This window comes from Puntigrus tetrazona, chromosome 23, assembly GCF_018831695.1.
Source record: "Puntigrus tetrazona isolate hp1 chromosome 23, ASM1883169v1, whole genome shotgun sequence".
Lineage (NCBI taxonomy): Eukaryota > Metazoa > Chordata > Actinopteri > Cypriniformes > Cyprinidae > Puntigrus > Puntigrus tetrazona.
In genome coordinates this window covers 1,941,197-1,955,725 of record NC_056721.1, presented here as the reverse complement: position 1 = coordinate 1,955,725, position 14,529 = coordinate 1,941,197, and the positions used below count along the sequence as shown (strand labels likewise).

General features: G+C 42.5%; 2 protein-coding genes across 4 annotated transcripts in view; one reads left to right on the top strand and one right to left on the bottom strand.

The window, feature by feature from the left end:
* The window catches only part of plcg1 (phospholipase C, gamma 1), a 28,816-nt gene extending 25,240 nt beyond the window's left edge, over positions 1 to 3,576 (top strand). For all 3 annotated transcript variants that reach the window (XM_043224810.1, XM_043224809.1, XM_043224808.1), the window contains exons 32-33: positions 63 to 313; positions 1,038 to 3,576. In XM_043224810.1, coding sequence (XP_043080745.1) covers positions 63 to 313; positions 1,038 to 1,077 — 291 coding nt within the window. In that variant the 3' untranslated portion in view covers positions 1,078 to 3,576. The remainder of the gene's footprint in view (positions 1 to 62; positions 314 to 1,037) is intronic.
* A 21-nt stretch (positions 3,577 to 3,597) lies between these two features.
* On the bottom strand, positions 3,598 to 14,422 carry zhx3b (zinc fingers and homeoboxes 3b). Its single transcript, XM_043224811.1, has 3 exons — positions 14,196 to 14,422; positions 4,389 to 7,780; positions 3,598 to 4,281 (listed from the first exon to the last, which is right to left on the bottom strand). Exons 2-3 carry the CDS (start codon positions 7,630 to 7,632, stop codon positions 4,271 to 4,273), a joined length of 3,255 nt encoding a protein of 1,084 aa, XP_043080746.1. The 5' UTR covers positions 7,633 to 7,780; positions 14,196 to 14,422; the 3' UTR covers positions 3,598 to 4,270.
* Positions 14,423 to 14,529: the final 107 nt, after the last annotated feature.

Below are 14,529 nucleotides of genomic sequence, written 5' to 3'. Positions count from 1 at the left end.
AAACACTCTTCATTGGTTGACCGATATGCTGTATGGTAATGGGCGGCTGGTTTCTTCTGCAGCATGAGAACGGCGAGATGCTCAGTCCGTTCTCGACGGCGGGGGCGATGGCCATGGCCATGCAGGTGGGCCGGGAGCGGATGGGGGACACCAGCTCCACCTCTTCCACGTCCTCCATGTCCCCGCTGCCCTCGTCCCCGGGCCAGGCGCTGGGGTATCGCGGCCGGGAGGGCTCGTTCGAGGCCCGCTACCAGTCTCCGCTCGATGACTTCAGAGTGTCCCAGGAGGCGCTGTTGGACCACGAGAACAGGAGGTACTTGCTCTAAGGACAGCCAATTGTCAAACTGACCATTCGCATTACAAACAATACTGTATTAGGTGTATTAAATCATTTCTGTAGCACCTCCCAGCTTTCCACGAAACAAAACTACTTTTTGTGCTGTGTACCTTACACTATTAAGGTCCAAAAAGTGCATTGTCTAAATAGTCCATCTGCCATCAGTGGTTCAACTAGCTACGAGTAAAAAAAGAAATATAATGACTTCATTCGAAAATTGGTCGTCGTCTTGTCACGCTACAAAAAAGTATTCTTTTAACTTCATAATGTTATGGTTGAAGTATTCTGACAATGTCTTTTCTGTTTTGTTAAAAGGGCTATATAAATGAAAGTTATTTGATTGATTCAGTCAATGGGACAGTCACAAGTCTCCCAGTTTTTATCAAAAATATCTTCAATGACAAAATTCAATGTCTTTCTAAAGCCATAACAACCTTCTAAGAACATAATTTAAGTGAAGGACAAAAATGTCGTCACGGGGTGGAGTGACCCTTTAAAACTGTTTTTTACGCTGGATATTGTTCATTTATCCTCAGTTCTTTAAATCGCGGTAATCAACTACTGTTTTAATGACACTTGAAATATGAGACAATAGTAACCGTGGGGAATTTTAGCATAATATTATCGAAAACGCTTATCAACAGTAGATTATTTTCAAACTACTCTTCTGTGGACGCGTGACGTTTGTTTTCTCCGGCAGGCTCCGCAGGGCTCGCGTCAGCGCTGATAACCGAGCGTAACCCGGTCGGCCGGGCGTGCGACGGACGGACGGAGCGAGCGACGCAAGGCCAGCGACAAGGGTCCCACAGAGCTGATGATGTCAAGGACTGCCGTGAAGCCGCTTCTGTGGAAACCGTCATCGCTGGCGTTTTCGGACAGATCTTCCTCTCTCTGCGAGTCTCTCCCGCTCCGGGCCGCGTGAGGGGGGGGGGAATCAACGGAGCTGCGGCTCACGGACAGAAACGAACAATTATCTGCTTGGCTACAATCTGAACCTGCGGCGGACGGGACGGGGGTGTTCTGATGCGGCGCGAGACTCAAGGACAAGGCCAATGTTTCAAAATTGAGTGGGGGCTGTATCATTCATCACTTTGAAACCGATTCCAGGTTAACAATTATGGAGTAATAATACTTTTTCTTTACTCTGTCTCTCTGGCTTATATATATATATATATATATATATATATATATATATATATATATATATATATATATATATATATATATATATATATATATATATAAAATGTGTGTGTGCGCCCCATGTTGCTGTCGGTTAGAAAAGCGTTGCAGCTGATCTGCTCTCAAAGAGCCTCTCACTCCAGATTTTTGTATTTCATTTCAGATCGATTATTTTTATTATTTAAACGTCTGTTTCGTAATGTTGTTTTTTTTCTACTCGTTTTAACATGAGGGCTTGGCCTTTTTAATTGCGTTTTTCGCCTCTCTCTTCCCTCTTTCCGAGTTACTGGACTGAACACGTCCCAGGATGCTCTTGCGTTTCGTGTTTTTTGGCACAGGCAGATGGCAGCGTTGAAGACCTCATCGAAGCGTCCGCTGTCTGAGCATCAGGAAGGCGTTCTTCGACATTTACCAACTTTTATTTAGTTTTAATATACAGTTACGACGTTATCAAGTGACCAGAGAGCAATATCACTCTCCTTGTTTTATGTTGTGCCAGTCTGCACAGGTGGACTTGAATTCACAAACAGCTCAGGTGGGGGTTTTCAGGCTACGGAAGCATCAGAAACATTGTGTATTTAGTTTACAAGACTTGGACCATCTCATTTCAGAACGTTTTATCCCTCTATCACCGTTTCTGTCGTTTAGTCACCGTTTCTCCACATTTCAGCAATTGAGAAGTCTTGTTCCTGAAGGCTTTTTATCGTTTTTGTCTTTAAATAGGGAGGACGTTTTATGTGCGATTTAGTAGCGTGTTAACCATGATGTCTGTTTGAAGAAAGCCAAAGGTAGATTGTGCAGGTGGTTCATACAAAAAATTGGGACCAAAATAAGTCCGTCTCAGTTCATTGGGTTACAAAGTAGAGAATATATGGATGTTTTGTTTTTTCTTCTGTGGACAGGAGTAAGGGCATTTTGGTCAGTTTTTTTTTTAAGATGTATACCTTGTTCCAAGCTGTCATAGTTTTGTGTTATGCCATATTATTGCTAAAATACAGATTGTAATTGATTGATAACCGGCTAAGACTGATGAGTTAGATTAGAGTTGATGTACAGTAAAAACAAGGCCATATTTATTGTAGCTCTGATAAGTTTCATGCATTCTCTTGTTTAGCCAGTAGAGGTTGAGATGTTACCAAACTGCACACGTACACATGCCATCGATTTCTGCAAAACATTTAGTGTCTAACAGCCATATAAGAAGCCATTGTGATGCTGTTGCATTATTTTTCTGTCACTGATGCTTTACCTTGCTCTCCGTTTGACCATGGGGTCCAGATGTGTTTATGGAGCAGGGTGACCAAGGAAAAATCATCTGACATTTTCTTCCCCCCTTTTGTTTGCCTTGTGGCTGCTATGTTATGGCAGTATTGTCACAGTATTTATTTGGTTCTGTGCATGACAGCTCAGAGTCTGCTCCACAATTAACTCCTCAATTTCCCCAGACTGGGCACCTACAGGAATGCTAACTCATTAGAAAGTTGGGGCATTTTAACATGGAGGGATGTGCAATTCGAGCAACCAGCTAGCGCCTTTGGATGCATGTGTAAGTTTTCATTCCTCTTTTTCTAGTGTATAGCAAATTGCATTATGCAATCTAGAAATATTACAGAAAGACACAGGGACCATAATCACTTCCTGAGCTCTGAGAGGAAAAGACATGGCCAAACTCCTTCAGAGGGAATTCACTCAAGTTCCCTTGCATTAATTCCTAATTAGCCAACATTCCCTCAATTTGTTTTCAGTGTTAATCCCTTTCCTTGTACTTCTGTAGCCCCTCTCCAGTCTGTAAATTAGTTTCTGCTGTCTTCTTGCATCATCTTTCATGTGCCTTGGTGTATGTATACATATATACATCAACGAAAGATTCCCTGTCGGACATGTATGCCTTTTTCTATGCTTTCTTGCATCAGCATTTTGTTACCAATGTTCTTATTTACAAACCAAGCCTTTTCTGTAACGTGCCTATGCTATATTGGAGGAAGTATGTTTTAATTTTGCTTTTCATATGAAACATAATCAAGCCTGAGAATAAAGTACTTATTCAACAATAAAAAGGTGACGTTTTCTTTTCAAGCTGGAAAATCCATGACATTTTTTTTAATATTAAATTTATTCTGCAAATAATATTTGTAAAAATCATACAAGCCTAAGCGTTCACACCGTTGAATGTGTTTTGACAAATAATCATGATTTATGGGTTTCTTTTACTTTGACATATCAGGGAAAAGGGTGTTGTGGTAATGATGCTCACCTACAGCATATAATTCAACCTCTCTGAGGTGCAATTACGTCAGTCATATTTTAAGAAATACAAAAGGGCTCAATGAGAGCTGTGCAGTTAACGCCTCGTACCACCAAAAGTCCCCTAAAATGCTAATTCCTCCCCAGAAGAAAAAGGTAGGAAATACACATCCAAGAAAAACCTCTCCGTGGACTTCCACTTGGGTCTGTTTTCCCCTCTATCCTATCCAAATAGAAAAAGCAGCTGGTGAAGGGGTGCATCCTGACCTTTGATAATCCACCTTCAATAATTTTTGAACAGTGGGACAGCTTGTAACTCTTGGAGAAAAAGAGAATGTTCATTGTGGGAGAGTTTTTGTTTTTTTTCTTTTTGCAGAGATGTTCTCCAGTGCTCCTGTTTAAGTATAATGTCTTTTTTTTTTTTTAAGCCTTCAAATAAAGGCCACATGTGCTGTAATCCCATGGTCTGATGTCACTTTACATTCATTCATACATCCACTCTCCTCTTCAGTCAGACTCTGCGAAAACAAACAAGCACTAAATACAAAAACAACTTCATACTGTAAACAGTCTAAGGGCTAATCCCATCCTCAAATTATAAAGTAAATGGTAGAACATTAATCACCTTGTGTAGTACTTGTTGATATCTCAACTATCGACTTTGTGGTTTGATCTTTAGAGATTAGGCTGTTTCCTGACTGTTCCACCGTTACATCTTCTTGGTCTGCATGCTCTGAAGCTGGAGCATCTTCAGTTGGGGTTGCGGATGATAATGAGCCAGTCATCACACCTCCTGTGCTCTCAGAGTTCATTTTCTCCAATAAAAGTGGTGTCTTATTTGCAAACCACCGCCGGATTGATTCCTCACCTAACCCACTTGATTTAACAATATCCTCCAACTTAGTCTCATCTAGTTTTCCGTGTTTATCTAGGTGCTCCTTGAGGACACTAATGCTATCTTTCTGAAAGTCTTCCTCGTCTACCATGGTCTGGTAACTCTCAAGCCACTTGAGCTGACCATTTTTCAGGACATAGCGGCAGTCTCCAAACCAACGTACCACTTCTGGTCGCGGTAGACCTGTTTTAGTTATCAGCTCATTGTACTGGGGACTACTTGGCCAGTGGGTGCGTGCAAAGACTTGCTTCAACAGGTGGAGCTGTTCGGGCGTCTTCTTACCTCGGTATGGGGAGGTCTGAGGAACAGTCGTTTGAGAGATAGATTGTGCCACCTTGGTGGCCTCATTCAATTGACTGCCCTCGGGTTCACCTTTTCCATTAGATTCAGTAACTTTCAGCATTTTGAGATTGATTTTGATAGGGTTAACTTTTGGCTCAGTACCAGTCTCATCCTTCTGTTTCTCCTCTTTGTCATCTTGTGTTTCCTTGCAGGAATCTTCGGCTTCATGGGTCTCCTCATTGCCACTTTTTTCCTTGTTTATTTGATGCTCCTCTGCCTCACCCACCAGATCATCATCTTCCCTTTCTGCCCTCTCAGCCTCCTCTTTCTTTTTCTCTGCTGCTACCCTCCTCCGTCGCTCAGCAAACCAACCGTGAATCTCACGGCGAGTCATCTTTGTTTCTGCTCTTAACCGGTCAACTTCTTCACTAGGCGGATCTGGGTCCTGTGCAAAGCTGGCCTCCAAAGCGCGAACCTGGTGGGGCTCTCGCTCTTTGTACCGGATCGCTGTAAAATCTGGCGATGGGGGTCGTGGTGGACGCCGTGTTGGAGTTGGCGGGGATGATGTCTGTGAGGGGCTGAGAGGTGACTGTTGGGGAGTTTTGGGCCTCTCTGGGGGTGTACTATTTTCGGATAGGTCCACAGCAGCAAGAGTGTCCAGGTGGGAAATGCTACCACTGGTAACAGTTTGACCTCCACCACTTGACCTTGAACCCTTCAGATTCCGGAAGTGGTAGCGGCGGTCACTGAACCACTTCCGCACCTCACGTACAGACAGACCAGTTAGGCTTATAAGTCGGTCTACTTCCTCTTGATTAGGAAACTGGTTAACAAGGAAGCTCTCCTTTAAGGCTGCCAGCTGTTCCTGAGACTTTTTGGTTTTGTTAAAGCTGGGGTCCAGGAAGTTAGTGGTGGAGAATATACGAGAGTTCATAGAGACAGGAGAGTCTGATTTAGTTGGTATGGTGCTATCTGTTGTAGTCGTAGATGCCGAGGTCGTGGTTGGAGTGGAAACAATGTCCTTGCTCTTAATGTTGCTTTTTGCCTCAGAATTGCCTTTACCCTCACTTTTCACAATGTTACTATTGCTTTGAATGCAAGTGGCATTAGTACCCTGTGTACTGACCTTAACATTACTGTTTGACTTAGCAGGGCTGCTGCTACCAATACTGATTACACTAGCCTGACTACATAAGCTGCTAGTACTACTAATACTGCTTGAACCACTGCTAGTACTAGCATTGCTGCTGCTGCTACTGCTGCAATTTCCACTACTGCTGCTACCAACAGTGCCTAAAACCATGCTGATTCCTTTATCGGCTACCAGGGCTGCAGCGGGTCTGGCCTGCATCATAGGTTTTGCAGCAGCCTGCGGTTTAGGCGTAACGGCTAATGCAACTGGGGCACTGCTAACCTGAATTCCATTAGCCATCATTGGCTGGGTGACAATCACCCCTCCTTGTCCAACAAGGCTACCTTGTAAGATATGAGGGATGCCAGTTGTGCCGAGAACTGTGATAGTTGGTTGAGTAGTGGTGTGGTGGGTCTGACGTTGCTGTTGGCCATTTGAAGGTGCTGCCTGAATAATTGTGTTGAACATTTTTCTGCGGGCATCTTCTATTTCTTCCGGAGACCAGCTGATTCCTTGTTTCAGCCTTTGTGCTGTGAACCAGATCTTAATCTGCTCCTCGGGATACTTTGTGACTACAGTAAGATAGCAAAGCTCAGCCTTTGTTGGATAAGGGAACTTGCTAAAGGAAGTTTTTAAGAAACTGCTATTGTCCATGGATGCATTGTAAGTAGGAATGCTGCTCAGGGGGATCATTACTTTTGGAAGATTCTTAGTACTTGATGATAAGGATGCCGAAGATGAGTGGGATGAGGAAACAGTGATTGGAGCAGATTGTTGATTGAGACTTCTGCTCTGCACAACAGATACGACTTGTGTAACAGCTGTCTTCAGCATGGGCAAAGCCCCAGAGCCATTCACAATCTGTATAGCTGATGGCAGGGCAACTTTGCTGGCTGCTCCATTGTGTACAATAGTGGGCACATGAGTAACTGTAACTGCAGGAGAGTCACTTTTCTCCACCACTTTGGTAATAACGGGGGGAGGGTCATCGGTAGCAGGGTGAGAAACTACAATCCTTTTGGGTTCTGATTTACCCTTCAACATTTTCATGATTGGTGTCTTGGTGATGGATATCTCGGATTCTTTAGAGCTAGTGCTTTCACAAGGTTCCACGCAAAGACTCTGCTCTACAATCATTCTATTGTCTTTCTTTTTGAGCTGAAGTGTGGTGTTTATTGTACTCGGATGGACACGGGCATTGTGCAGTGCCAAGCCCTCAAATTTTGCAGCACTAATCCCACAATCCACACAAAGAAAACAAGGGTCAATGCGGAAATCTGGGTGCCCACTGTAGACATGATCAAGGAAAAGATTTAGGTCCTGGGTCTCAAAGGTACATGGTCTACAAGTGTAAACACCGCCATCTTTATGTGTATCACCTGCTTCTTGCCCAGAGGACTCATCCAAACTTTGACTGCTTTTTCCACTTGGTTCCTCTGTAACGGAAAACCCAATGTCCTTGGTTGAAGGGGACAGTCTGCCCCGTTCAAAGTCATCCTGCAGATGCAAGGCTTTTACAGGAATCATGCATGGAACAGTCGACTTCCTTTTGCTAGCCATATTTCTGTCAACTTGGTCTCCAGTGAGAGTCCTGATTAATTATGATGGTTATCCACTCTTATTGAACATCCACTGAGAACTTGTTGATAGACATTATCATCAGTTCATTGTAAGTCAATGTCCTTGATGGTTTCAGACATCAGAGCATCTGTAAAGAAAAAACAACAGCTTTTAAGAACCAAAGAACTCAAGATCAATTTAGTTACTATATAAAAATAACAAAAAATGCCTATTGACCTTCTATCTTTAAATGCTTTTTCACTTACAGCACAAAAGATAAAAACTGCTCTTATGTCTGTCTCTGATGAATTAGCTACTTTTAAAGAAGCTTTTGCTGCCTTTCATTCTGTTTATGGAGCGTCTTCACACCCCATCCCTTCTTAGAAAAAGTTGAACTTTTGTTGTTTTAAGTGAATGACATTTTATACCACAAATGTGAGGGGAAAAAAAAAGTCAATACGCACACATTCTAATGATAAACACTGCATTCACAAAACAACAAAAACACATAAAATAAAATAAAAATCACTGGAGTTCATTTTTGATCCAAATGGCTATCTGCCAAGGCCTACTAGAAATATAGGTCACTCTCAATTCACTAATCTTAGACTGCAGCAAGCAAACATACCCAGGAACAGGGCAGCACAGTTTCTTAGCTGCAAGTTAACCCTCCAAAAGGCAAACAATGGACCACAATGATGACAAAGAGAACACATATTCAATAAGAGAATACCATTCGACCAAGCTGAAGAGAGCAGTATAGCTTATATATAATCTGTAGTTTTAAATTGTACTGTCAGGGTTACCTGTGTTCACCTAGGGTCAGAGAGTAACGCTATTTCAATTCTCTATGCATGTACTGTTTGTGTAGAAGAACTGACAATAAAGCAGACTTGACATCTACCATGTCACAAAGAGACACAGGAAAGGTTTGGTCGGATAACATGGTTTAGTTAGCCCCTGCTGGTAGATGCTGTAATTACACCATCAGGATGCTGAAGTATTTTATATAGTATTCATATATTCTGACTACATTTTAAAAGCCATATAGACCTATTTGGAACAGACATCAGTTACATCACTTGCAGCTGTGCACGTACTGTGATGGCAGAAAAACACTGGAGTCACGTAAAAACCAATGGAATAACAAAGAGAAAAAAATTATTATTGTGACTTTGGATGTCAGGCCCGTTGCAATAATCTGTGCACCCTTATTGTCCAGAGCAAAAAAAAAATCCTGCAAGTTTTTAGTGCATTTGTCTTTCTACTTGTAAGAAAATTAAGTTGTTTTTTTTACAGTTTAGGGGAATGATAATAAAATGATAATATTACTTACAGAAATTTTTAATGGGGCAATATATCACACAACAAAAAGTTCAGGCCTAGTCAGAATCCGAATGCAAATCATACTGTCATCAGATTCACCATTTGAAACTAAACACATAAAACCTGCTATCATTAATCTACTTTTAAAGCATGATTTACACAATAGGTCTAAATGACATACACGTATGCTATTCATAGGGGACATATTGTGTTAGCCCCAAAAATACAGCTGCTCAACAAATGCTTTGCAAAACTGAAAAAATCTGTCGGACTGGTTCTAAAAAAAAAAATCGGGTTTTGCACGAATGTTTGCGTTCTACGTGGAAGCATCCATAGGTATCTGCTGTTACACATCTTGTCCGATATACACTGCTATGATATCCTCTTTTTCTCAGAGAATGGCCTTCATTGCAGCTTGCTGCAGCGTTGCTGTTTGTCTCAGCAAAAGGGGCATGGCCCTGCCAACGCTGCTGGGTCACATAACCGACACAAAAGGGTTGCGTGGTAGGCGGGCCTGACATCCATCACGCTGCTCAGACCCTGAGGACGAGAAGACGAGTGGGGGTTGGGCCCCGTAAGTTTGGGCCGAGGTGCGAGTGTGTGTGTGCGCACATGTGTTGGGGGCCATTAACTGTTGCAGGAAGCAGTGAGGTGTTTCAGCAAGGAATTTTTTGCCTTGATACCAATTCCCCATCCCTACCCCCCTCACACACACACACACACACACACACACACACACACCCTTTTCCACCCTCATCCAACAATCACAGAGCCGTTACCCCCCACATCTCCTCCTCCTCCTCCTCTCTGGCTCACTCCAAAGTCTCTGGAATGTTCCAGCGGTCAACCTGGGAGCCGAGCTGCCGTTTGCGTCGAGCGTTAAGCTACGAACAAACCTATGGACTTCCTGCCAATTGGTTTGCCTAAAAATGAGCAAACGCTGTAAATCGACGATGTTGCAAAATGTTAAAGATCAGGTGGACGATATGTACAATTTACGAATTCGTCATTTAAAAACGCGCCCCGATGAACCGCTGTACTGAAAAGTCAAAAACACTGCAGGACTGTAATCCAGGATCACTTGTTTGACAAAACCTAAACGCAATGCTTAAGACTAAAAGGTACAAGCAAATGAGTGGGTTTGAGACCTATACAGTCAGACGCGTGTGCAAAAATGGACTTTTTTACTCAATACGCATTTACTTATTTTAAGTTTGTTTTCCATCTGCCATTGGGGTAGGAATCGTACTTCAACGGCCAAACAAGATTATTTTTCTTACACCACTGGCAGATATTTTGCATCCCGATACACAGATACAACTCTTTAAAGAACACGTAAATAAACGGATCAATTCTGAACCACATGGGTGTTTTAAAAGAATACGATGGCAAACCTGATAAACGTGGCTAATGTGTAGTTGGGGTTAAAAAAAAACTATTCTCTATGCGTTGCGTTTGCTTTGGCGAAAACACATGTCCCCTTCCCCTCCCCCATCCCTTCGCTCTCCCTCAACAAGTTCAGCCCAGTCCGCAGGGAGACGGGTCGTCAGCACCACTGGTGTGTTACTATCCCCATGGCAACAACCCCCCCCCCACCTACACACTACTCTGTTTCACGTACACACACCGAATTAACGCACTGACGCACTCATTCGCTCAGTGGTCAACTGGGTTCCTGGCTCGCCCTGGCTTGTTTTTTCCGGACGCTGCGAGTGGCGAGAGCAGTCCCCTGATCCTGTTTCACTGCGTTTGATAGATGCGGTTGTTCTCACTCATTGCGAGCAGCATAGCGTCCCCTTCGTTCCCTGGTCAAAGCCACCAATGAACGTTGGGGCGAAAGCGCGTTTCTTAGGGGCCATTTACACGACAGTGTTTTGAGGCCCAAATGTCTTTTGTTTGTTAACACGACGATGTCCTTTTGGAGACTGAAAATGTATCATTTTGTACAAAGGTTTTTGAAAATTCATATAACGTTGAAGAAACACTTCGCTTTTTTTGGAAATAGGCTGTTAATAAGCTGAGTTTTACCATTTTGGAATCTATTCAGTCGATCTCGGGTTCTGGCGATAGCACTTTTAGCGTAGCTTAGCATAGATCATTGAATCCAATTAGACCGGTAGCATCGCGTTCAAAAATGACCAAAGAGATTCGATATTTTTACTAAATCACACTGACCTAGAAAATCACAACTTTTTTTTTCCTGTCGGCCTCGGTACGCGATACAACTACAAAGAGAGTCGAGTTTTAAAATAGGAAAAATATTGAAACTCTTTGGCTTTTTTGAACGCGATACTACCGGCCTGATTGTATTCAATGATCTATGCTAAGCTATGCTAAAAGTGCTGTCGCCAGTCACGGAGATCAGCTGAACTCAACTTATTAACTTATTAAGTGGAATGTTCCCTTTACGCTCATTTTTAGGGCTGGACATTTTTATTTTATTGATTCATCTTGAAATCGTCATTTTGAATAGGAATATTACTGAATGCTACTTATTTTTCCCCATAAGAGTGGGCATGTTCTTATTTACAACTAATCCCATTGGGTTTCTGTGTCCAGCTATTTTTAGCAAAATAGCTAATTTTGCTGCTTAATAATGCAAATTGGCGCGTCTTACCATATTAATGTATTATCATAATTATGAACGCACTGGCCTGTTAACAGTTATTGTTATTCTTCTCATTATTTCCCTATGGCATGTAATGAACTGCAAATCTCGTACATTCACAGAAAACGGCTTGCTTCCTCAATGAAGAACAAGGTGGATAATTAGACCAACCAAAAGAAAACAAAGCAAGAACATGGCACTTTTTTTTAACTTAAGCGCTGCATTCTTAGTCTGCCATGCCCGTGTCTTAAATGTAGTGCTATCATATAAAAAAAGACCTATAAAGAGTTACTACCGTATGGCTGATATTTGCATTGTGGTGACAGGCTGAAAGCAGTTCATTGTTTTTAAAGGACGTGTATAGCTAATAATAGTCTACTGGTGTTATTTCAGCCATTTTGAGAATTTTTTAAACCCATATTTTAAGTTCGTTCAAGATGAAGTTGAGCATCTTTTCTGCAAATATATTTAACAAGTGATTTGTGACTTTTTGCCTCAAACTCTTAATTTGCTGCTTATTATTAGTTCGTAGGCAGTTGATATACGTTTAGGTATTGGGTAGGATTAGAGATGTAGAATATGTGTATTATAAGCAACTAATATAATAATAATAAAGCATGCTAATAAGCAATTAGTTAATAGTGAGAATTGGTCTCTGTACTAAAGTGTTATCGATTTTTCTTTAACTAGAGGGTTAATAAAGAAAACTTTATTACTTTAATCATGTCTTGGGTACCTTTACGAGCAATTTTTGCCATATTACCAAGCCCTAAACGATTTATTTCAAATTAGTAAGAAATTTCATTTTAAGATAAAGCGTAGTTTTCGCCAAAAAAAAACAATATGCTTTCAAAACAAGGCGTTTTCTTCCAACAGGCCAATGGCGTAGGTTGTTTTACGCACTTGCTCAGATATCACTGCTGAAAACTCCAACTGTGCAAAATACAGCGCAGGTTCAAAAAGCGCCAAGGAACATTGGGCTTTCTGGAGGCAGAGCGGCACAGATTCGATGTCACCAGCACCTAAGGTGTTAAGGCTCAGTTAAAAATGGAAGAGTGAGGGGAAAAAAAAAATGGCGGCACACCACACGCTCTGCTGTCCAACCTAAAATGGCTGACATCACAGTCTCCTAACCAGCGAGGCAGTGCAATGCCAGCTCCTGCTGACCAGAGCCGCTAGAAAGCACCGCGCAGGGGACCCACAGCCCCTTGTCCTGCTTTCAGACGCCTTCACGCTCAGGGAACGTTTCCAGGTTTTGTTAAGGGATAGATTTGCAATAATCCCACCTGGAAGAAGGAAAGGAAAGCAAAACCAGGAAAGACACACTAACAGAACCTTTACCCTGGGTTTGTTTCCATCTGATGATCTTAGGGGTTTCTTGCTTTCTACAGTCGTAAAAAAAAAATCACAGAGAGAGGATCCTAACCCGAAGTACTCATCGGTTTAAGATGCAAAGTTACACTTTGTTGCGGAGGTAAAGATCAGTGTGATCTGCCGTTTCCTCGAGTCAAACACCACGGCCACCTCAGGCGGCCTTAAGCTTCAGCGTCGATCTGACAAGGTTTTATTCAGCGTTTATGCTTTTTACTTTCTAACGACCGATGCGCCTTTAAGCGTGGACGATCGTTCATAAATAGCGCACTTGAAGTTGAACGTTTTGGGGTTTTTTTTCCCAAATGACAGATGCTGGTAGCTGATGCTATAGCGCAGGGCAGCCAATGGGGGATATATTATGTACAATGCAGTCGGACGACAGCAAATAAGATCTGTTAAAAATGGAAGGTTTTAATAAAAACTGGTTAAATGTATAAAATATTACATCACAGAACAGATGGCGGGAAACTGAAAAAAACAAAAACAAAACACACAGCCCTGGTCCACACTATCGTCTCAAACACATATTCTCCAAAGGGGGTTGAATGCATAATTGAGTTGAATAATAGCAATTGAGATCTATTCAAAATGGCAAATTTAAATAAACATTACATCACAAAAGGTAACAGATTTGTGGTTAGCAACACTATTTTCAAGATCAGGCATGAGGGGAAAATGTTAAGTTTTGTTTATCGGTCAATCTGACCCATGCTATAATCTCAAACTGACCACATATATCCTTATGCTGATATAAGAGGTAGAACAACAGCAAAAAAAATAAATAAAAAATGCTAAACGCATCCACTGCCAGCAATAAAATGAGTATGTGCTTTAAAATAAAAACCTGTGTGCATGTACAGTCTGGAATTATGCATAAATAAATTATTAATCAACCCACTGATCTACAATATGAATGAACTTCAAGAGGAAACTATTTAAAGATTACTGGAAGGTGTCAGTGATCTCAGCGCTGTTAGTGCGCGTCTGATCGCTCACGTGCGCCATTCCTCCGAGCAAACTTTCGTTTCCATGAATACTAATATTATGAAATATGATCAGATATTAAAAACCACAAACTACATCTCCACCCCTGCTTCCTGTCGCCATTGCGCGCGCACGCACACACGCACGCACACACACACACTCGGAGAGCAGCAGTCAGTCACTTTAATGCAAGAGTGCGGTGTATCCGCTGTAATGATGGATTGTGACGTCGATGTGTAACAATAAAAGTCAAACACAAACACAAACTCACCCGCCAAATCGCGCGCCGCTTCCGCTGCCCCACGCTCAATAAACACGGCTCGAGTCAGCCAGCGCTGGAGGAGACAGGGATGAGCGCAGCACAAAGGCCCCTCACTCTTGTTTATGTCCAGTCGAGTGTGCGTGAGTGTGCGTGCGTGAGTGTGTGTTAAACACCACAGACGGGGAAAGAAACTCACGCCGCGCGTCACCAGCGGCCGCGTCACGTGACCGGCCGCGTCACGGGCCCTGACGGTCGGCTCGTGAACGCGCTGGTAGCGGCCGATTAATAACGGTCGGATTCGGGCGCGCTCCCGCTCGCGGACGGACGGAGAAAGAGCGAGTCG